At 38.4% G+C, this 25,569-nt stretch overlaps 1 protein-coding gene across 5 annotated transcripts in view; it reads right to left on the reverse strand.

Annotated features, from left to right (window-relative positions):
- The window catches only part of TXNDC16 (thioredoxin domain containing 16), a 138,037-nt gene that overhangs the window by 98,547 nt on the left and 13,921 nt on the right, over nucleotides 1-25,569 (reverse strand). For all 5 annotated transcript variants that reach the window (XM_032593710.1, XM_030319105.2, XM_030319106.1 and 2 more), the window contains exons 5-6: nucleotides 22,158-22,231; nucleotides 21,251-21,325 (exon numbers count right to left, since the gene is read on the reverse strand). In XM_032593710.1, the coding sequence (XP_032449601.1) occupies nucleotides 21,251-21,325; nucleotides 22,158-22,231 (149 nt within the window). The remainder of the gene's footprint in view (nucleotides 1-21,250; nucleotides 21,326-22,157; nucleotides 22,232-25,569) is intronic.

The raw sequence follows: 25,569 nt of genomic DNA on the forward strand, positions 1-25,569 counted from the left end.
AAGAATAACTCAAATAGATCAGAGATCTAAATGTAAAACATCCAACTATAAAACTTTTGGAAGATAACATAGAAGAAAATCTTGGTGACCTTGTATTTGGCAATGAATTTTTGGATACAACACCAAAAGCACATCCATGAAAGAAAAAAGTGTTAGCCTGGAATTCATTATTATTAAAAACTGCTTTGGGGAACATGGGTGGCTCAGTTGATTAAGTGTCTGACTTTTTTTTTTTTCTTTTCAAATTTTTATTTAAATTTCAGTTAGTTAACATACAGTGCAATATTGATTTCAGGAGAATTTTTAAACAATTCATCACTTACATACAACACCCAGTGCTCATCATAAGTGCCTTCCTAATACCCATCACCCACCTAGCCCATCCCCACCTCCCTCCCTCCATCAACCTTCAGTCTGTTCGCTATCATTAAGAGTCTCTTATGGTTTGTTTCCCTCTCTTATTTCTTTCCACCCCCCCCCCGCCCATATGCTCATCTGTTTTGTTCCCTAAATTTCGCGTCTGTTGTTTGTAAATAATTTATTGTCACGTTAGCTAACATACAGCATATACAGTATAGTCTTAGCTTCGGGAGTAGATCCCAATGATTCATCAATTGCATACCACACACAGTACTCATCCCAGCAAGTGCCCTCCTCAGTGCCCATCAACCATTTGCCCCACCTCCCCAACCCTCCACCCCCATCAACTCTCAGTTTTCTCTCTGTATTTAACAATCTCTTAGGGTTTACCTTCCTCTCTGTAACTTATTTTTCCTTCCCTTCCCCTATGTAGGATAAGGATAAGTATTAGGATACTCAAATTCTGCATGAGTGAGAACATATGATATTTGTCTTTTTCTGACTGGCTTATTTCACTTAGCATAATACCCTCCAGTTCCATCCATGTTGTTGCAAAAGGCAAGATTTCAATCTTTTTCATCACCAAGTAGTATTCCATTGTATATATACCACATCTTCTTATCTATTCATCAGTTGATGGACATAGGGGCTCTTTCCATAACCTGGCTATCAAGCACTGCTATAAACATTGGGGTACATGTGCATCTATGCATCAGCACTACTGTAACCTTTGGATAAATTCTTAGCAGTGCTATTGCAGGGTCATACAGTAATTCTATTTTTAACTTTTTGAGGAACCTCCACAGTTTTCCAGAGCGGCTGCACCAGTCTGCATTCCCACCAAGAGTACAAGAGGGTTCCCCTTTCTCCACATCCTCCCCAGCATCTGTTGTTTCCTGAGTTGTTAATTTTAGCCACTCTGACTGATGTGGGGTGGTATCTCAGTGGGGTTTTGATTTGTATTTCCCTGATGAGTGAGGTTGAGCATCTTTTCGTGTGTCTGTTAGCCATCTGAATATCTTCTTTGGAAAAGTGTCTATTCATGTCTTCTGCCCATTTCTTCACTGGATTATTTGTTTTTCAGATGGAGTTTGGTAAGTTCTTTATAGATTTTTTATACTAATCCTTTATCCAATATGTCATTTGCAAATATCTTCTCACATTCCATCTGTGGCCTTTTAGTTTTGTTGATTGTTTCCTTTGCAGTGCAGAAGCTTTTTATCTTGATGGGGTCCCAGTAGTTCATTTTTGCTTTTACTTCTCTTGCCTTTGGAGACATGTCAAGTAAGAAATTGCTGTGGCTGAGGTCAAAGAGGTTGTTGGCTGCTTTCTCCTCTAGGGTTTTGATGGTTTCCTGTCTCACATTAAGTCTTTCATCTATTTTATTTTTGTGTATGGTATAAGACGGTGGTCCAGTTTCATTCTTCTGCATGTTGCTGTCTAGTTCTCCCAGCACCATTTGCTAAAGAGACTGTCTTTCTTCCATTGGATACTTTTTCCTGCTTTGTCAAAGATTAGCTGGCCATACATTTGTTGGTCCATTTCTGGGTTCTCTATCCTATTCCATTGGTCTATATGTCTATTTTTATACCAATACCATACTGTCTTGATGATTACAGCTTTGTAATAGAAGCTAAAGTCCAGGATTATGATGCCTCCTGCTTTGGTTTTCTTTTTCAATATTACTTTGGCTATTTGGGGTCTTTTGTGGTTCCATACAAATTTTAGGACTGTTTGTTCTAGTTGAGAAGAATGCTGGTGCAATTTTGATTGGGACTGCATTGAATGTGTAGACTGCTTTGGGTATACACATTATATCCAATGTGTATACCCATTATAACAATATTTGTTCTTCTAATCCATGAACATGGAATGTTTTTTCATTTCTTTGTGTCTCCTTCAACTTTTTTTCATATGCTTTTTATAGTTTTCAGCATACATATCTTTCATCTCTTTGGTTAAGTTTATTCCTAGGTATTTCATGGTTCTTGGTGCAATTGTAAATGGGATCAATTCCTTGATATTTCTTTCTGTTGCTTCTTTATCGGTGTATAGAAATGAAACTGATTTCTGGACATTTATTTTATATCCTGCAACTTTGCTGAATTCATGTATCAGTTCTAGCAGTTTTTTGGTGCAGTCTGTTGAGTATTCCATGTAGAGTATCATGTCATCCGTGGAAAGTGAAGTTTGACTTCTTTGCCAATTTGGATGCTTTTCATTTCATTTTGTTGTCTGACTGCTGATGCTAGGACTTCCAACACTATGTCAAACAGTGGTAAGAGTAGACATCCCTGTCGTGCTCCTGATCTCAGAGTGAAAGCTCTGTTTTTCCTCATTAAGCATGATATTAGCTGTGGGCTTTTCACATATGTCTTCTATGATGTTTAGGTATGTTCCTTCTATCCCGACTTTCTTGAGGGTTTTCATTAAGAAAGGATGCTGTACTTTGTCAAATACTTACTCTGCATCTATTGACAGGATCATATGGTTCTTACCCTTTCTTCTATTAATATGATGTATCAATTTGTGAATACTGAACCAACCCTATAGCCCAGGAATGAATTCCACTTGATGGTGGTGAATAATTCTTTTAATATAGTGTTGAATTCGATTTGCTAGTATCTTGTTGAGAATGTTTGCATCCACATTCATCAGGGATATTGGCCTGTAATTCTCCTTTTTAGTGGGTCTCTTTCTGGCTTGGGAATCAAGGTAATGGTGGCTTCATAGAATGAGTTGAGAAGCATTCCTTCTGTTTCTATTTTTTGGAACAGCGTGAGAAGAATAGGTATTAACTCTGCTTTAAATGTCTCAAAGAATTTCCCTGGGAAGCCATCTGGTCCAGGACTCTTACTTGTTGGGAGATTTTTGATAACCGATTCAATTTCTTCACTGATTATGGGTCTGTTCAAATTTTCTATTTCCTCCTGTTTGAGTTCTGGTAGTGTGTGGGTGTCTAGGAATTTGTCCATTTCTTCCAGATTGTCCAGTTTGTTGGCATATAATTTTTCATAGTATTCTCTAATAATCGTTTGTATTTCTGTGGTGTTGATTGTGATCTCTCTCTCCTCTTTTATTCATGGTTTTATCTATTTGGGTCCTCTCTATTTTCTTTTTGAGAAGTCTGGCTAGGGGCTTATCAATTTTACTCTTTCAAAAAAAACCAGCTCTTAGACACATCAATCTGTTCTACTGTTTTTGGATTCTATATTATCTGTTCTAATCTTTATTATTTCTCTTCTTCTGCTGGCTTTGGGCTTTTCTTTGCTGCTCTGTTTCTAGTTCCTTTAGGTGTGAGGTTAGGTTCTATACTTGGGATCTTTCTTGCTTGTTGAGATAGGCCTGGATTGCAATGTATTTTCCTCTTAAGACTGTCTTTGCTGCATCCCAAAGGGTTTGGGCTATCATGTGTTCATTTGCTTCCATACATTTTTTAATTTCTTCTTTAATTTCCTGGTTGACCCATTCATTCTTTAGTAGGATGTTCTTTAATCTCGATGTATTTGGAGGCTTTCCAAAGTTTTTCTTGACATTGATTTCAAGTTTCATTGCGTTGTGATCTGAAAATATACATAAATATAAAATATCTCAATCCTTTTATATTTGTTGAGGGCTGTTTTGTGACTCAGTACGCGATCTATTTTGGAAAATGCTCCATGTGCACTCGAGAAGAATGTGTACTCTACTGCTTTTGGATGAAAACTTCTGAATATATCTGCTAAATCCGACTGCTCCAGTGTATCCTTGAAGACCATTGTTTCCCAATTAATTTTCTGCCTACATGATCTGTCCACTGCTATAAGTGGAATATTAAAGTCTTACAGTATTATCAATAATTACAGTATTATTGTCAATAAGTTTGCTTATGTTTGTGATTAATTGATTTATATATTCAGGTACTCCATGTTGGGGGCATAAACATTTATAATTGTTAGCTCTATTTGATGGGTAGACCCCTTAATTATTATGTCATGACCTTCTTCATTTGTTATAGTCCTTAGTTTAAAATCTAGTTTGTCTGATATATGTATGGCTACCCCAGATTTCTTTTGACTTCCAGTAGCATGCTAGATGGTTCTCCATCCCCTCACTTTCAGTCTGCAGGTGTCTTCAGGCCTAAAATGAGTCTCTCGTAGGCAGCATAGAGATGGATCTTTGTTTTTTATCCATTCTGATACCCTATATATTTTGACTGGGGTATTTAGTCTATTTACATTCAGAGTGATTATTGAATAATATGGATTAGTGTCATTATCTGTAGGTTTTGTGCTTGTGGTGATGTCTCTGGTCCTTTGTAGTCTTTGCTGCTTTCCACTCACAGAGCTCCCCCTTAGGATTTCCAGCAGGGCTGATTTAGTGGTCATGAACTGCTTTAGTTTTTGTTTGTCTGGGAAAGCCTTTATTTCTTCTATTCTGAATGACAGCCTTGTTAGATAAAGGATTCTTGGCTGCATATTTTTCCTATTCAGCACATTGAATATTTCCTGCCACTCCCTTATGGCATGCCAAATTTCAGTAGACAGGTCTGCTACTACCCTTATGTAGGTTAAGGCCCATTTATCCCTAGCTGCTTTCAGAATTCTCTCTTATCTTTGTATTTTGCCAGTTTCATTATGATATGTCATGGTGTTCATCTGTTTTTGAATTTGAAGGGAGTTCTCAGTGCCTCCTGGACTTGGATGTCTGCTTTCTTTCCCAGATTAGGGAAGTTCTCAGCTATAATTTGTTCAAAGAAACCCTCTGCCCTTTTCTTTCTCTCTTCTTCTTCTGGAATTCCTATATATGAATATTATTGCATTTCATTGAATCACTTAGGTCCCTAATTTTCCCCTCATGGTCTAGTAATTTCCTATCCCTCTTTTTCTCAGCTTCATCATTTTCCACAAGCATATGACTGGCTCTGGTCTGGAGAAAGTCATGCAACCCTGAAAACTGATCTTCATTCCTAAGGCTGTTTACAAGGTAGAAACTGGTTCTCTCTGTATTTTTTTTCCTCAGTCCATCATCCAGAGAGGTTTTTCTCATGTCAAAATACAGTCCCACACTTCCACAGCCTCTCTTTCTCCTCCTTTTGTCTCTCCATCAAAGGGGTTCCCCTGTTCCATGCCTACACTGCCCGTTTCATCTCTCCCAATTTGCAAACATGCACCTCTGTCCCACCAAGCTGTCTCTGTACACCCATGGAGATGTTTCTGTCATTCTGTAGCATGGATTCCTGGAATTCCAAGTGTTTTGACCTCAATAATGTATTTGAGAGACAAGGGAAATTCTGGTTTCCCTACTTTTCTGCCATCTTGACTCTCCTGAATATCAAAGATCCGACTCTTGATTTCAGCTCAGGTCATAATCTCAAGGTCATGGGATTGAGCCCATGACCAAGCCCCACATTGGGATCCATAATGGGTGTGAAGCCTGCATAAGATTCTATTTCTCCCTCTCTCTGTGTCCCTCCCCTACTTTCTCTCTCTCAAAAACAAACAAATAAACAAAACTCCTACTTTGCAAAAGATACTGCTGAGAGAATGAAAAATAAGCCAAGCCTGGGAGAAAATATTTGTAACAGGTCTGATAAAATATTTGTATTCATAAAACACAAAAGAACTCTTAAATGGTGTTGGGAAAACTGACAGCTACATGCAAAAGAATAAAACTGGACCATCATCTTATACCATGTACCAAAATAAATTCAAAATGGATTAAAGACTTGAATGTAAGACCTGGAATCACAGAACTCCTAGAAGAAAACATAGTCAGTAAGCTCTTTGATATCTGTGTTTTGGACTAGTCCCCTCAGGCAAAAGCAACAAAAGCTAAAACAAACAAATGGGATTAGATCAAACAAAAAAGCTTTTACACAGCAAAGAATATCATCAGCAAAAGGAAAAGACAACCTACTGAATGGAACAAAATATCTGCAAATCATACATCCAGTAAGGAGCTCATATCTAAAATATATAAAAGAACTTATACAACTCAAAATCAAAAAAAAAAAAAAAAAACCACTGGAATGCCTGGGTGGCTCAGTCGATTAAGTGTCTGATGTCAGCTCAGGTCATGATCTCACGGTTTGTGGGTTCGAGCCCTGTGTCTGGCTCTGTACTGACAGCTCAGAGCCTGGAGCCTGCTTCAGATTCTGTGTCTCCCTCTCTCTCTCTGCCCCTCCCCTGATGACTGACTCCCAGTCTGTCTTTCTGTCTGTCTCTCTCTCAAAAATAAACATTAAAAAAAAACCCAAATAACCCAATTTAAAAATGGGTAGTGTACTTGAGTAGACATCTTTCCAAAGAAGACCTACAATCAGGTGCATGAAAAGATGCTCAACATCACTAATGATCAGGGAAACGACAATCAAAACTACAACATCACCTCACATCTGTCAGACTGGCTATTATCAAAAAGACAACAACAAAAAAAAAAAGTGCTCATGAAGATGTGGAGAAAAGGGATCCTTATAGATTCCTGGTGGGAATGTAAATTGGTACAGCCACTATGGAGAACAGAGGCTCCTCAGAAAGTTAAAAATAGAACTACCAGGGGTGCCTGGGTGGGTCAGTGGGTTAAGCATCCAAATCTCAATTTCAGTTCAGGTCATGATCTTGCGGTTGGTGAGTTCGGGCCCTGTATCAAGCTCTGTGCTGACTGCGGGCAGCCTGCTTGGGATTCTCTGTCTCCCTCTCTCTCTGTCCCTCCTCTATTTACTCTCTATGTCTCTCCTTCTCTCTAAATAAATATATAAACAAACGTTAAAAAAAAAATAGAACTACCATATGATCTAGAAATTCCACCTCTGGGTATTTATCTGAAGGAAACAAAAACACCAGTCCAAAAGAATATATGTACTCCTATATTCATTGCAGCATTATTACAGTAGCCAAGATACAGACGCAATCTAAGGGTTTATGGATAGATGAATGGATTTAAAAAAATGTGACACACACACACAATGTAGTATTACTCAGTCATAAAACAGAATGAAATCTTACCATTTGAGACAACATGGATGGACTTAGACAATATTATGCTAAGTGAAGTAAATCAGAGAAAGACAAATACCATATGATTTCACTTGTATGTGGAATCTAAAAAAAAACCAAAAGAATAAAACAGACACAAAGGGGTAGGGGTTAAAGGATGGGCAAAATAGGTGAAGGGGATTAAAAAGTACAAACTTCCAGTTGTAAAATAAAGTCATGGAAAGAGAAATTCATTGGTTTGATGAGAATCTGTGAGACCATGAGGTTCTTGATCTGTGCAGAGTATTAATGTGTAACAGCTGCCTATTCTAGGATTTCTCTTGAGGCTGGCAAGTGTCCTGAACCAGTTGCCATTTCTATCTTGCTGGTCTGACAGAGTTGGGAAGGTCCAAGCCTTAGGACCCACTTTCCTTTCGTATCCAATGTTTTCCTGCCAAAACCCTGTGGGCTGATAATTGCCTTGAGGTGGAAAACGGTTTGCATTTACAACTGTAAGTTTACTCATCCTTTTAATTTATGTAAGGTTTTTTTTTTTTTAAAGTTTTTTTTTTTTAATTTTTTTTTCAACGTTTATTTATTTTTGGGCCAGAGAGAGACAGAGCATGAACGGGGGAGGGGCAGAGAGAGAGGGAGACACAGAATCGGAAACAGGCTCCAGGCTCCGAGCCATCAGCCCAGAGCCCGACGCGGGGCTCGAACTCATGGAGCGCGAGATCGTGACCTGGCTGAAGTCGGACGCTTAACCGACTGCGCCACCCAGGCGCCCCTATGTAAGGTTTTTATACACAATTCTCAATTCTTTAAGACAGGACAACAGGGGCACCTGGGTGGCTCAGTTGGTTAAGCGCTACAGCAAAAAAAATTAAGTCATGGAGACATATTGTGTAACATGCTGACAGTAGTCAACAGTATTATAATAACTTTACATGTGACAGGTGGCAATTAGACTCATTGTTGGAATAATTTTGCAACATATAAAAATACCAAATCACCATAATGTATGCCAAAAACTAATAGGATATTATATGTCAATTATACTTCAGTAAAAAAATAAAATTAAAAATTAAAAAATAGAGATTCTTGGTCGTCAAAAAGCCACAAAACTCAACCAAAAGAAAACAACCCAGTTAAAATATGGGCAAAAGATCTAAATAGATACCCCACCAAAAAAAAAATATATACAGATGGCAAATAAGCATATTGAAACATGCTCAACATCATATGTAATTACAAAATTGCAAATTAAAACAATGAGATACCACAACAATTGGAATGGCTAAAATTTTCTAAAAAGTTGACAATACCAAATGCTGACAAGGATATGGAGCAAGAGGAACCCATTCATTGCAAGTGCTCCTACAAAATAGTACAGCCACTTTGGAAGACAGACTGGCAGTTTCTTACAAAGCTAAACATAATCTTCCCATATGATCTAGAAATCATACCCCTAAGTATTTACCTAAATTAGTTGAAAACATCATCCATTTAAAAAAAGTTACACACCAACATTTACAGAAGCTTTATTCATAAATGCTGAAACTTAGAATCAACCAAGATGTCTTCAATAGGTGAATGGATAAACAAACAGTGGTATAACTATATGATGGGATACTATTTAGTGATAAAAAGAAATGAGCCATCCAGAAGAAATGGACAGACGTTTCTCTAAAGAAGATATGCAGATGGCCAACAAACACATGAAAAGATGCTCAACATCATCATCAGAGAAATGCAAATCAAAATGACAGTGAGATATCACCTCATGTCTGTCAGAATGGCTAAAATCAAAAACACAAGAAACAACAAGGATGACAAGGATGTGGAGAGAAAGGAACCCTTGTGCACGTTGGCAGGAATGCAAACTGATGCAGCGACTGTTTAAAATTTAAAATAGAACTATCCTACAATCCCGTAATTACACTATTAGGTATTTAGCCAAAGAATACAAAAACACTAGTTCAAAGGGATACATGCACCTCAATGTTTATTGCAGCATTATTTACAACAGCCAAATTATGGAAGCAGCCCAAGTGTCCATCAATAGTTGAATGGAAGAAGAGGTGATATATACATACAATGGAATATCATTCAGCCATAAAAAGAATGAAATCCTGTCATTTGCAACAACATAGATGGAGCTAGAGAGTATTATGCTAAGTGAAATTAAGTCAGAGAAAGACAGATACCATGTGATTTCACTCATAGGTGGAATTTAAGAAACAAAAAAGTAAAGTGGAAAAAAGGGAGAAACCAAGAAACAGATGCTTAACTATAAATAACAAACTGATGGTTACCAGAGTGGAGGTAGTGGAGGTGGGGGAGGTGGGGGGGTGGGGGGGGATGGGCAAAATAGGTGATGGAGATTAAGGAGTACACCTGTGATAAGCACCGGGTGATATATGGAATTGCTGAATCACTACATTGTACATCTGAAGCTAATATAGCACTATATGTTAATTACACTGTAATTAAAATTTAAAAAAAAAGAAATGGGCCATCAGACCATGAAAAGACATGGAGGAAAATTAAATACATATTGCTAAGTAAAAGTAGTCAATCTGAAAAGGCTACGTCAGTATGATTCCAACTATATGACACTCTGGAAAAGGCAAAACCACAGAGACAGTAAAAGATTAGTGGTTGGGGAATGGAAGAGAGGGATAAATAGGTGAAGTACAGGAGACTTTTTTAGGCTAGTGAAACTATTCTGTTTGATACTGTAATGGTGAATACATGTCATTATACATTTGTCAAAACTCACAGAACTGTACAACAGAAAGCATGAATCCTAATATGAACTATGTACTTTTGTTAATAATGTGTCATTATTCATTCATTAACTATAACAAATGTACTACACTAATGCAAAATGTTAATGAGGGAAACTGAATACAAAGGAGAAAGGAGGTATACCAGAATTCTCTTCACTATGTGCTCACTTTTCTCTAAACCTAAAACTGCTCTAAAAAAACAAAATCTAGGTCATCCTCTAAACCTGAAAGGGTAAGAGACTGGTAGTGGTGTCTTTTACACTAGCAACCATATCTCAGAGATAATTCCTAGTGCCATAGGCAGAAATTTACAAATTGCAAAACCTAGGTTTGATTTACTAATTCTTCTCTTCACTAAAGTTGTTCGTTTTGCACAAAATTCTAAAACTGGAAAAAGTGGAGAAGGACCTAAGATGATGGAATAGCAGGAGGACCCTAGGCTTGCCTCGTCCCTGGAACACAGCTGGATACATATCAAATCATTGTAAATACCCAAGAAGTTGACCTGAGGACTGACAGAATAAAGTGCAAAGCGAGTGGGGGAGAAGAGCCACATCAGGGAAGGTAGAAAGTTCAGAGACATAGTTTGGGGGAGAAACAGATGGCAGGTGCTGCAGAGGGAAGGAGCTCTGGTCACGGACAGAGTTCAGACAGAGACAGAGGAGCGCACAGAGGTTCACACAAGGAAAACACTTCCCCAAAACCTTTGGGAAAATGAGAGGGACTGCTTTTGTGAGCTTTTATGACCAGTGGGGCTCAAAGACTGGAGGAGTTTTGGAGGTCCTTGGCAGGACTGATGTGGAGCCCATCAGGTGCTACAGTATTCCTGTGAATAAGGGCAGATAGCCTAGGAGCAGATGGTGGGATCTGAGGATCCCCTTGGACTCAGTGCGAGAGACGGTTCCCCATTCTTGGAGCATACCTGGGAGACATGGCAGTGCCATTCTGGGGACAAAAGAGCCAGCAGCCACCATTTCCCTTCCACGCCTCTCAGCATAGGTGCAGAGACACCTGCTGGGGGTGACTAACCGGAACACCAGTTTTTTGCTGTGCTTTCCTCCAAACTCCACAACTCCGTGCTTTGATATGACTGTCCTTCCGGGACAGACCTGTATCAGTTCCAGAGTGGCTACACCCTCCCCCAGAGGACCGGTATAGCTCCCCACCATACCACATCCCTACAGTTTGGAGTTTTAAAACTCAGTGGCCTGGTTGGATAGAACCCAAGGTGCACTGTACCGCTAGGTGGGCAGACAGCCTAGACACAGCCAGGGATCTGAAAGATGCCTGGGACACATGAGAGGAGATTGTTCACACTTCTGGAAGGGCTTCCCAGATAGCAGTGGGCTCAAACTTCCCTCTCTAGAGATGAGAGAAGAGGCTGGCACCATATCCCTCCCCAACCCCTCAGCATAAACTAACTTCACTAAGCAGTACAGTAAGAACAGTGGCAGCCTAAACCACTTACACCAATCCCTATCCCTCACCCCCACTGTACTCTGCTGGTGTTATTTCTTAGGTAAGTGTGCCTGAGAACCCCAGCAGTAGGCTCATCCCCCAAAGATCAGCACAAATCCCCTGCATGCACCAGGTCTACTAACCATAGAGTTTTGCAAAACTTCAACTCTAGTGGAAATAGCATCAGGTCTCGTTAAACAAGGAGACTAGAGCACACCTAGTTAAAACTCACCACACTCTGGCCAAGGTCCAAACACTTCCTCGCTGCAGGCAAGGAGAAACTCTGGGAGGACTGACCTGAGAAAAGAGCCATAAAACACAGCAGCAGAGTACTCAAACACATACAACAGACACACATCCTGAAGCATCAGGCTCTGGACAGTATATGACAGCTTCTTCATAAAGCCATTATTCTCAGGAGCAGGAAACATAACAGGCTTTCCTAAAACACAGAATAAGAGACCTAGACAAAATGCCAGAAAAGGTCATGGCCAGGGATCTAATCGAAACAGACATAAGTAATATGTCTAATCTAGAACATAAAGCAATAATCATAAGGATACTAGTGGGGCTTGAGAAAAGCAGAAAAGACACCAGGGAATCCCTTACCACAGAGATAAAAGACCTAAAAACTAATCAGGCCAAAGTGAAAAATACAATAACTGAGATTTGAAACCAACTGGATGTAGTAACTACAAGGATAGAAGCAAAGGAATGAATAAATGATATAGAAGATAAAATTATGGAAAATAATGAAGGTAAAAAGAAGAGGAAAAGAAAAATATTAGATCATGAATGTAGACTTAGGGAACTCAGTGACTTCATAAAGTGTAATATCATTCATATCATAGGAGTCATAAAAGAAGAGAGGGAAAAGGGGGCAGAGGTTTATTTGAGGAAATGATAGCTGAAAACTTCCCTATCTGTGGAAGGTAACAGACATCCAAATCCAGGAGGCACAGAGAACTCTCATCAAAATAAACTAAATAAATAAATAAACAGCAGGCCAACACCAAGACATATCATAGTTAAATTTGCAAGATATAGACACAAAGAAAAAACCCTAATAGCAGCAAGACAAAAGAAGTCCCTAAATTACAAGGGAAGACAAATAAGGTTAGCAACAGATCTCTCCACAGAAACTTGGCAGGCAAGAAAGGAGTGGCATTATATATTCAACATACTGAATGGGGAAAATATGCAGCCAAGAATACTCTATCCAGCAAGGCTGTCATTCAGAATAGAAAGAGAGATAAAAGGGTTTTCCAGAAAACAAAAAGTAAAGGAGTTCATAACCACTAAACCAGCCCTGCAGTAAATATTAAAGGAGACTCTTTGAGTGGAAAAGAAGACCAAGGGTGACCAAGACTAGAAAGGAAAAGAGAAAATCTCCAGAAATGAAAAAACAAGTAATAAAGTGGCACTACATTCGTAACTACCCATAATCACTCTGAATGTAAATGTACTAAATGCTCCAATCAAAAGACATACAGTGTGTGAATGGAAAAAGAAAAAGAAAAAGACCCATCTATACGCTGCCTATAAGAGACTCATTTTAGACCTAAAGACACCTGCAGATCAAATGTGAGGGAATGGAGAACCATCTAGTGTCAAAAGAAAGCCAGAGTAACCATAATTATATCAGACAAACTAGATTTTAAGCCAAAGACTGTGCCAGGAGATGCAGAAGGGTACTATATCATAATAATGGGGTCTATCCAACAAGAAGAGCTAACAATTGTAAATATTTATACCCCCAACTTGATAGCACCCAAATATATTAATCGATTAATAACAAACATAAACTCATTGAAAATAACATAGTAGGGGCGCCTGGGTGGCGCAGTCGGTTAAGCGCCCGACTTCAGCCAGGTCACGATCTTGCGGTCCGTGGGTTCGAGCCCCGCGTCAGGCTCTGGGCTGATGGCTCAGAGCCTGGAGCCTGTTTCTGATTCTGTGTCTCTCTCTCTCTCTGCCCCTCCCCCGTTCATGCTCTGTCTCTCTCTGTCCCAAAAAATAAATAAACGTTGAAAAAAAAAAAAAAAAAGAAAATAACATAGTAATAGTAGGGGACTTTAACACTGCATTTGTATCAATGGACAGATCATCTAAGCAGAAAATCAACAAGGAAACAATGACTTTGAATGACACACTGGACCAGATGGACTTAAAAGATATGTTCAGAACATTTCATCCTAAAATAGCAGAATACACATTCTTTTCAAGGGCACATGAGACCTCCTCCATAATAGATCACATACTAGGTCACAAATCACATACTAGGCCTCAACAAGTACAAAAAGATTGAGATGATACCATGCATATTTTCCTATCACAATGCTATGAAATGTGAAGTCAATCACAAGAAAAAATTTAGAAAGTCCACAAATATATGGAGACTAAAGAATATCCCACTAAAGAATGAATGTGTCAACCAGGAAATTAGAAAGAAAATAAAAAATACATGGAAACATATGAAAATGAAAACAGGATGGTCCTAAAACCTTGGGATACAGCAAAAGTTGTCATAAGAGAGAAGTATATATATAGCAATACGGGCCTACCTCAACAAGCAAGAAAAATCAACCACACCTAAAGGAGCTAGAAAAAGAACAACAAATGAAGCCTAAAGTCAGCAGAAGGGAAATAATAAAGCTTACAGCAGAAATAAATGATATAGAAACAACAAAAAAGAAACCCCAGCAGAATAGATCAATGAAACCAGGAGATGATTTTTTGAAAAAATTAATAAAACTGATAATTCCCTAGCCATACTCATCAAAAATAAAGAGAAAGGACCCAAATAAATAAAATCATGAATGAGACAGGTCACAGATATATAAACAATTGTGAGAGAATATTATGAAAAATCATATGCCAACAAATTGAGCAATGTGGAAGAAATGGATAAATTCCAAAAAACATATAAACTACCAACTGAAACAGGAAGAAATAGAAAATTTGAACAGACTGATAACCAGGAATGAAATTGAATCAGTAATCAAAAATCACCCAACAAAGAATGGTCCAGAGCCAGATTTATACTTGGGCAAATTCTACCAAATATTTAAAGAAGAGTTAATATCTATTCTTCTCAAACTATTTCAAAAAATAGAAAAGGAAGGAAAATATCCAAACTCATTCTACAAGGCCAGCATTACCCTGATACCAAAACCAAAGACCCCACTAAAAAAGACAACTACAAACCAATATTCCTGATGAACATGAATGCAAAAATTCTCAATAAATACTAGCAAGTTGAACCCAACAGTACATTAAAAGAATAATTCAGCATGATCAAGTGGGATTTATTCCTGAGCTGCAAGAGTAGCTTGCAAATCTATCAATGTGAAACACCTAATAAAAGGAAGGTTAAGAACCATATGATCTTCTCAATAGATGCAGAAAAAGCATACATCAAAATACAGTATCCATTCTTTTTTTTTTAATGTTTATTTTTGAGAGAGGGAGAGAGAGAGAAAGAAAGAGAGAGCACATAAGTGGGGGAGGGGGAAAGGGGGGGATACAGAGGATCTGAAGCAAGCTCTGTGCTGACAGCAGTGAGTCCAAACAGCATCCATTCTTGATAAAAACCCTCAACAAAGTGGGATAGTGGGAATATACCTCACCATCATAAAGGTCATATATGGAAGACCCACAGCTATTACCTTCAATGGGGAAACACTGAGAGCTTTTACTGTACGGTCAGGAACAAGGCAGGGATGTCCACTCTCATCACTGTAATTTAACCTAGTATTGGAAGTCTTAAGCCTTAGCAATCAGACAACATAATGAAATAAAAGGCATCCATATTGGTAAGGAAGAAGCAAAACTTTCACTATTTACAGACAACATGATACTCTATGTAGAAAACCCAAATGACTGATACACAAAATCAGTAAAGTTGCAGGACACAAAATCAACATATAGAAACTGTCTGCATTTCTATACACCAATAATGAAGCATCAGAAAGAGAAATCAAGGAATTGAGCCCATTTACAATTGTACCAAAACAATAAGACACCTAGTAATAAGCCTAACCAAAAAGGTAAAAGACCTGTACTCTGAAAACTATAGAACACTTATGAAAGAAACTGAAGATTACACAAAGAAATGGATAAACATTCCATGATCATGGATTAGAAGAACAAATATTGTTAAAATGTCTATACTACCCAAAGCAATCTACACACTTAATGCAACTGCTATCAAAATACCTCAGGCATTTTTCACAGAGCTAAAACAAACATTCCTAAAATTTGTATGGAACCACAAAAGACCTTGAATAGCCAAACCAGTCCTAAAAAGCAAAGCAAAGCTGGAAACATTACAGTTCCAGACTTCAAGCTATATTACAAAGCTGTAGTCATCAAGACAGTATAGTACTGGCACAAAAACAAACGCATAGAACAGAAAACCCAGAAATGGACCCATAACTATATGGTCAACTTATCTTTGACAAAGCAGGAAAAGAATATCCAATGGAAAAAAGTCTCTTCAACAAATGGTGTTGAGAAAACTAGACAGCAACATGCAGAAAAATGAAACTGGACCACTTTTCATACACCATACACAAAAATAAATTCAAAATGGATGAAAGACCTAAATGTGAGACAGGAAACTATCAAAATCCTAAAGGAGAACACAGCTAACAACCTCTTTGACCTTGGCCAGAGCAACTTCTTACTAGACATGTCACTGGAGGCAAGGGAAACAAAAGCAAACATGAACTATCGGGACTTCATCAAGATTAAAAGCTTCTGCACAGTGAAGGAAAACAATCAACAAAACTAAAAGGCAGCCTATGGAATGGGAGATGATATTTGTAAATGACAAATCTGATAAAGGGTTAGTATTCAAAATCTATAAAGAAATTATCAAACTCAACACCCCAAAATAAATAATCCAGTTAAGAAATGGGCAGAAGACATGAATAGACATTTTTCCAAAGAAGACACACAGATGGCCAATAGACACATGAAATGATGCTCAACATCACTCATCACCAGGGAAATGCAAAGCAAAACTATAACGAGTGGGGTGCCTGGGTGGCTCAGTCAGTTAAGTGCCTGACTTCAACTCAGGTCATCATCTCATGGTTCACGAGTTTGAGCCCTGCATCAGGCTCTGTGCTATCAGCACAGATCCTGGAGCCTGTTTTGGATTCTGTGTCTCCCTCTCTCTCTGTCCCTACCCCACTCGTGCTGTTCCTCTCTCTCTCTCAAAACTAAATAAATATTAAAAAAAAAAAAAACTACAATGAGATATCACTTCACACCTGTCAGAATGGCTAAAAATAACAATACACAAAACAGCAAATGTTGGCAAGGATGTGGAGAGAGGGGAACCCTCTTGGATTGTTGATGGGAATGCAAACTGGTGCAGCCACTCTGGAAAACAGTATGGAAGTTCCTCAAAAAGTTAAAAATAGAACTACCCTACAACCCAGCAATTGCACTAATAGGTATTTACCCAGAGGATAAAAAAATACAGATTTGAAGTGGCACATGCACCCGATGTTTATAGCAGCACTATGGACAATAGCTAAATTATGGAAAGAGCCCAAACGTCCATCAACTGATGAATGGATAAAGAAGATGTAGTATATACACACAATGGAATATTATTCAGCCATCAAAAGAATGAAATCTTGCCATTTCCAACAACATGGATGGAGCCAAATATCCTATGTATTAACTAACTAGAATTTAAATTAAAAACTTGAAAATAAATAAAATCAGTTAAGTGTTTTTTAAAAATCTTGAAACTGGGGCACCTGGGTGGCTCAGTCAGTTAAATGTCCGACTTCAGCTCAGGTCATGATCTCACGGTTTGTGAGTTCGAGCCCCATGTCATGCTCTGTGCTGATAGCTCGGAGCCTGGAGCCTTCTTTGGATTCTGTGTCTCCCTCTCTCTGTGCCCCTCCCCCACTCATGCTCTGTCTCTCTCTCAATAATAAATAAACATTAAAAAAATTTTTTTTAAATCTTGAAACCAAAAAATAATAGATAAAATTGGGAAAATATTTTAAAAATAAATAAAAAATAAATAAATGAAAAACCAAAAGGTATTCATTTTTTTTAAGGGGTAAATTCTTTTGTAGCAATGGCATAAAGGAAACCATAGTAAAGCATATCATCTACAAGTCAAAAGAGAAAAGATAAATTTGCACAGATAATTGTTTAAAAAAAAGGAAATTCACAAGGTAAATGACAACCTTGGGGTAGGAAAGATAGTTTGTTTCCCTCTTATAAAGTATCTAGAAGTTAATAAGAATAAAGTTCAAACATGATAGAAAAATGAGCAAAAGATACCAAACAGCAGTTCATTTCAATGAACAGTACGTAACTGCAAAAGAGTACAGGAGGGAGAAACTCTTGCCAGACACTGGGTATTTCAAACTGATGGTTTTAGCACATAAAAGTAGGATGACAGAATGAAAGGCGTTTTTTCCCTCATGGTTATTTGGAAGGTGCAGCTATGATATGGCACACGATTTAACACAGTCCTTCAACATTCTAAATATCACTACTGAAAATTTTTGTAAAATACTGTATTTCACAAGTCATTTTTCTTACATTTTAAATTAAAATGAGGACATTACCTCTTTACAATTCTTCTTTCTTGAAATTTATTTTTCCCCCTCAGTTTCTTCTTCCCATAAGTGTTGGTCTTGTGTAGGATGCTCCCTGGATAACTTGTATGTTGACAACACCTAGACCTGTACTCCCCAAGGGCTCAAATCCCCACAGCTGCCTACTCTAGACTCAGGTCTGATGGGCATTCCCTTGTTAAAGTAGATTCCTCTTCCCCTGTAAACCTGTCCTTCCTTGCCTACTTCAGATGTTGATCAGAAAGGATTTGGGATAGAGTGAGATTGGAAAAACAGAAAAGATTAGGGATTAACTAGAGTTTGTAGTTTTATGTTTGTAAGCAAATTAACTTTTACTAAATCCAGTTAATTTCACCTCCTAAGCATTAAAAAGAAAATCCCCTCTTTGCTATCTTTATTTTATCTCCCTAGATTACATAATGGACACACAATGGTTTCTATGTGTGCTTGGACTTCACAAATCTGTCTCATACCCACCAGAAAAAGCTTTCAAGTACTATTCTGATCACATCACTTATCTGCCTAAAATCCTCTGTTGAGCAATCAGGTGTTGAGGTGGTCAGTTAGGACAGTGAGTCAAACTTAACAATCAAGCCTTTATTCACCTACTGTGATAGCAAGAGCCAGAGGCCAAAAGAGAGGCACCAGCTCCACGATGTTCCATTCCTTGCCCCACTGACCATGGGTTGGCATTAGGCCAGAGTCATATGGGTGTAGTTCAGGTGCAGGGAGGCATTGCATTCCCAGGGGCCCCAAACAAATGGCTCCTGACTCTTTATGGACTCAGGGGCTCAGGAGAAAGAAAGGGGGAGGAGCCAGAAGTGGAATGGTACTAAGTGGAGAAACGTGTCTCAACCAAAGACCCTTGATAAGGTCTTAGTGGAAGCACCTAGGAGGTGCCTCAGCCAAGGTCTCTGATAATGAGGCCTTCGAATAGAGACACTTGGGCTAAAAATATAGGTGTACCCATGAGCATGTCTGGCCTCAGGGACTGGAACTGGTGAGGTGCTTGATAGTTAGACCTTAACTTTCTCTAGAAAACTGCAATGCAGTGGGCGTGCACCAAGTCTGGTGTGGGCAGGACACCTTCCCCCATGAGGCCTACCAGACAAAGCCTGTAAATGCCTGTTGTCAGGCCTGATAGATGACACAAAGATTCTGGCCTGGAGCTGAACTCCTAACTCTTCAGTGGCTACCCCAAAAGCCACAACTTCTTTACATGGTAAAGACATATCTCTTCATCTGACCCCATACCTACTTTTCTGCTCTCATGTCCTGCTTCACATTTCATACTCCAGTAAAAACTGCCCCCTCCAAACTATTCTACCTCTATGCATTTGCTCACAGTGTCCCCTGATCTCCCCACCTTCTGTTTCTTCACCAAGCAAACCCTCACTTATCCTTTAAGAGTCATCCCAAGTGCTACATCCATCAGGAAGCCTTCTTAACAAATGTCCACCCTCATTCTAGACACAAGTAACCATTCTCTATGCTGTGGATCCTTAAGCCTTATGCATCAAACTTCTATTTTACTTACTACATAATATTTTCTGTTTATGTTTCTAACAAAATACTAAATTCCTAGAGAACAGAAGTCATATATTTTTCTATTATGTATCCCCAATGCCTACTGAGTATCAGGTACATAGCAGAAACATGGGGAATCATCTATTTGTGGAATTAGTATTCTATGAATCAGCATTAGCACAGCACTAGGAATAGGACACTACTACAGCAGGATTGAATGACACAAGCCCCATGGGGTAACCAGTTCCCAGCATCGACAGCCTCTCCACACTAAGGCCCAATTGTTTTAAAACCACTTTGTCAGCAGGTTGTCCAACATGGGCCTGCTGCTCCAGGATTTGCTATCAAACTTGTCAAAGACAATCTTAAATCTTAGTATTGCCTCCTTAACCCTCAAAGAATCTTCTTTCTCTGTCTCTTCACCCTCTCATATCTGGGTCAAAGATTGTCATCAGGTATCCACTGTAAAAATGGCAGAAACTAGGGAGCTTCTTGAGAACAAGCATCATATCTATTAAAACTAGGACTTTGCTAAGCTTTTTATGACCCCCACCCTGAAGACACCTTTCTCTAGGGGTGAAAGTCTCTGCACAGCCTAGCAGCTCTTTGGAATTCCTCTTCAAAAGGCCATTGTTCACCCTCTACAACTGGCTTCTTGGTCTACAGGCCTTAGACTCCATGGTTATCAACGAGTTCTAAGAACTTTTCATTAATATGTAATTAGTACTGGAACATTTAAAAGTATCCATTTGCAAAGTGATAACCACAACCTTCCACCTTTATGTTTTGTGTCTTGTCATTTAACTTTCATCCAATTTTTATGGGAATCCAGTCAGAGAGAAGAAAGAGGGGAGCCAAGCAGAAAACAAACACACTCAGTGTCAGCAAAGGTCTTAGTGGCCAAGAGTCCAAGCGCAACATTAAACTGGAAAAGTCCACGTTAACTTGTGTCCCTAATGAAGTTGTAGTTTCCAGCTGTGTCACCAAAGAGAGTATCAGACTTCATTCAGGAGGAGACTGCACAAATGGACTCCACATAGGCCTAAACCCCAGGTCTAAAGACTCCATGCCATAGAAGTTAAATTTAGATTCACTCTCTCTCTCAGTAAACACTACAATGTGTGTTGAGACTATCTGCACAGTTTCTGTACCTACTGACCAGGCACAGAGCTACAGACTCCAGAAAAATCAGGCTGGGGTCAGAAGCATGCCAGACATTTTAAAACTCCTAGTGAGAACAGCAAAGACAAACTTCTTACCTGGTAAAATCCTTACTTCACAGGTACATTCAAAAGCAAAAGCAATACTATGACCATGTGGTCCTGCTGTGCCCTCTCCTACTTTTATACAAAGATGTATCTGTATCCTTTGCCAGTCAAGAAATTTTAGATCCTTTATGTAGGAAGACAGACCAGTAATTTGTGTGAAATTAATGCCTATGAATATAATGTTAAAACCCTAAAATATTTTAATGGGTTGTGGTTTTCTAAAATGAAATCAAGAGATTGTTAACAATAAGTGAATGAGTACCCCCTATACTTACAAGAGAACATGAGCAATGATGGCATTCACGTCAAATAAGGTATCAGTAGGGAATTCTCTCAGTAAGATGTTGCCCCTATAAAAAAATTTTAAAAAAGCATTACAGAAATATTTCCCTGGAACTCATTTTTCTTGTCTCTCTAATACAGTAGGTTGTAAGTTCTTTGATGTTAAGAGCCTGGGTGTTATCCATTATCCCATTCACCTATCAGCGTGCTGATGGTAAAATATGCACAAATATTTATTGAATATACGTTCAATAACTATGTTGACTTGGAAGAGTGTAGGCCCAGAACTTAGCAAAAAAAACTAGGAAAACACATGAGTCTCAACACAGCTTCCTACCAACCTCCTTGTCACATATACACAGATTCCCTAAATGGGCTGGGAAGGAGACAAATAGGAGAGACAAACAAGTGTCCTCAGCAATTGGTCTGAGGAGACAGTATCTGTCCTCACTTCTTAGGCCAAATCCCAAGTTTGACAAAAAGATTTTGAGAAACTTCAGAGAGACTAGCAGACCAAAGTGGAGAGGAATCTGTAACTGGGACATTGGCAGATGTCTCAAAAATACCTTTCTTTCACACCCAAATATGGACCTGAGAGATCTACTCAAAACACTAACTTTGTTAAATGCTTACTTTCCAGGCACTTATAGTAGTAGTTTACATAAGAATTCTCATGTAATATTCAAAACAAGTCTGTGAGGTAGCTGTTATACCTATTTTAACTAATTTTATAGCTAAAGAAGCTAAAGTTCAGATAACAAATCTAGGACTTAGACCATTTGCTAAACTTCATATAATCCCCCATGCATACAACTTTATCCTGGCTTAGTGATATTTTATATATTTTAATATTCTAGAAGTATAGCTTTAATTTGGCTATCACACTCAAAAACAGTTTACCTGAATAAATACACTTTCATCAAATCCTTTTCTTTTCCACAGTATCTTGATGTTTCTTCTTTGACACAATTAACCTTTAAAAGATTATATTTAAGGTTTAGAGTATATATCAAAAGGTCAAGTTTCTTGGTTATGGAAACAAGAAGGAAAATTAAACAGTAAAATCTGTCTCCAGGTCAAATTAAAAAAAATTTTTTTTTAATGTTTATTTTTGAGAGAGAGCGAGAGCGAGCACGAGTGGGGGAGGGGCAGAGAGAGCGGGAGACAGACTCTGAAGGAAGCTCCAGACTCTGGGTTGTCAGCACAGAGTCCAATGCAGGGCTTGAACTTGTGAACTGTGTGATCATGGCCTGAGCCGAAGTCAGACGCTTAACCAACTGAGCCACCCAGGATCCCCTCACATTTTTTATTTTACTTTTCTTTCTGATTTGTATCCTATAATTGCTCATTTATTCAAGTGGGTTACCTCAGAGAAAGAAAGTGTTTCTATACCTAAGAGTTATATTTAATTATACTTAAGAGTTTAAATTTAATTCAATCTTATGGAACAAGTACGAGGTAACCAGGTAGAAAAGGAAAGAAACCATTTAGGCAGGACAAAAAATCATGAGCGAAAGCCAAGAAGCAGAAGTAAGTGGTAAGTTGAGAGCATGAAAGCATCTCAGCAGCTGGAACACAGGTACAGCAGATACTGCTGGTTTCTATTTTTTTTTCTTTCTTTTTAAACATTTGTTTATTTTGAGAGAGAGAGAGAGAGAGAGGCAGAGAGAGACAGGGAGAGAGAGACAATCCCAAGCAGACCCCGCACTGTCAGTGTAGAGCCCAACGTGGGGCTCAATCTCATGAACCACAAGATCTTGACCTGAGCTGAAATCAAGAATCAAATGCTTAACTGACTGAGCCACCCAGATGCCCCACTGCTGGTTTCTTATCCAAAATCCATCCTTCCCTTTTGTTTTATTAACAGAACTTCCCTAAACACAAATGCCCCCAGTGAAAGACTTTTCCAGGTTCCCCAACAACTATAGATGGCCAAACAATGTTAGGGAGAAGTTACTGGGGTCAGATCAAAGAAGGTTCTTAAAGGAGAGCTGACTTACACTTTTCCCACTTCTTCCTGACGAAAAACAGACAAGACAGTGCCAGCAGTAATTATGGACCATGAAGCATCTTTAAAGGATAAACCCTTGCTGAGGATGATGCAACAGAAACAGCAACATGAAGATGTAATGGAAGGCAAGGGAACACAAAGATAAGCAGGAAAGTTAAACGAGTATCACCTCAGTACAGGGCAAGGATGAATAAGATCTGAAGTAAAGCATAAAAGGACAGAAAAGATTTGAGAGATTTCTCACCAATACAGTAAGTAAAACTAGGGAGAAGACTGAGCATGTGTATGCAGTAGGGAATAAAGGAAGAAAGAAGGAGATAAAAAGAATGAAGAGGTTTCTAGATGGGGCAAAGGGTAGCCACCAACAAAATTTGCACTAAACTAAGGTTAGAAGAAAAACAGTCATTTCATTTTAGATTTTGTAAGTTTTGGTTTTGTTTTTTAAATGGGTTGGTTGTTTTGTATGTGTGTCATTCAATTTAATTTTAATGGAGTTTGAGGAAGCAGAATGACAACTAGGGAAGCTACATTTGTTTTCAAAAGCTACAAAAGGAGAACTGATACTCAGAAAAAATATCAGGAATAGAGAAATTAGAATTAAAAGTTGGAATACTGCCACAACCAAAAAGAGTGAATTTTAGCATATGTAACTTTTTAAAGAATCTTTAGGGGTACCTGGGTGGCTCAATCAGTTGAGTGGCCAACTTCAGCTCAGGTCACGATCTCGTGGTATGTGAGTTCGAGCCCCACATTGGGCTCTCTGTTGTCAGCATAGAGTCCGCTTCAGATCCTCTGTCCACCCCACCCCGCCCCTTCCCCTGCTTGCATTCTCTCTCTCAAAAATAAACACTAAAAAAAATTTTTTTTAAGTCAGAGCATAGGGGATGGTTGACATTAGGACAATAGATTTTTTTTCCATTCAGCCGTTTAACATATATATGAACACCTACCATGTGTTAGTCACTCTTCTAGTCACTGGGGGCACAATTAAGTTCCAAATAAAGATTTTTATCTTTAGAACTTACATTCTAAAAGTAGAGACAGACAATTTTAAAAACTAATTAATATGTAGCATTAAGTCCCACAAATTAAAAAAACAGTAAAGGGATAGTATGTAACAGGACATTTTATACAGGTAATCAAGGAAGGCTTGGCGGGGGGAGGGGAGGTGACCTTTGCACAAAAAACTGAAGCAAAGTAGTGATGCATACTATTATATAAGTATGTTGAAAAGAGGAGTTCTGACAGAAGAGAAAATACTTGCAAAGGCCTTGTAGAAATAATACATCAAGCAGGTTCAGGTAACAAAAAGATGACTTGTAGATGTCAGGAACAAACTGAGCAGGTTGGAGAGGCAGAAAAAGAAATGAGAGGAAGCCAGTGTCCATAAGAGTGAAGAGTTTCAAGTTTATCCTAACTGTAACAGGAAGCCTTTTGGAGGGGTAGCAATGTGACCTGACACATTTGACTTATGCATAGAGAAGAATTTAGTAGGACAAGAGTGAAAGGAGAAAGGCCAATTATTAGAAGGCTATGGTAGTTTCCCAGATGAGAAGTCATGAAGGTCTGGACAACAGGGGTCAAAGTGGAGGTGCAGGAAGTGCTAAGATTTGGGAAGTTTTGATAGTAGAACCTAAAGGTTTATTGATGGGTTGGTTATGACAAAGTCAAAGATGATTCAAAGGTTTTTTGTTTTAAAGTCTACTTTGATATAATAAGATAACTATACCAGCCTCCTTTTGGTCATCACTTAATGATACATCTTTTTCCTTCCTTCAATACTTTGAAGATATCTGAAGACTGACTTTATTTTAAGATGCATTTCTAAATAGCATACATTTGGGTTTGGTTATTGCACCCAGCTTGGCAATCTTTGTCTTAACTGGAACATTTAGTACATTTATATTTTAGTGTTTTCTTCATCTACCTCTGCCTCCTGAAATCTTAACTTTTCAAGACAATCTCAAAATGCTACTTTTTGTAAAGTCTTTCCAAATACCATACATGACCTTCTGCCATGACAATCAGATATGAGCTTCCCTTCTTTAAACCTCAGTGGCATTTTATCTGTATCTCATATTACAACGATCATGTTCTGCTACTTATTGAAGTGATTTGTGTTTAACTCCCCTATTTAGGATCTAAACTCTCCAAAGAAATAGACTGGGTCTTTATCACATATCTATCTAAAAAACTAAATGAAGCAGCTCATTTCAATGTCATAAACATTTACCAAATATTTATTATGTGCAGAGAGTGAGCTAGGTACTTAATATTTGTCTGCCTTATTCACCAGTCTTC

Source organism: Lynx canadensis, chromosome B3 (genome assembly GCF_007474595.2).
Source record: "Lynx canadensis isolate LIC74 chromosome B3, mLynCan4.pri.v2, whole genome shotgun sequence".
In the NCBI taxonomy this organism is placed as follows: Eukaryota; Metazoa; Chordata; class Mammalia; order Carnivora; family Felidae; genus Lynx; species Lynx canadensis.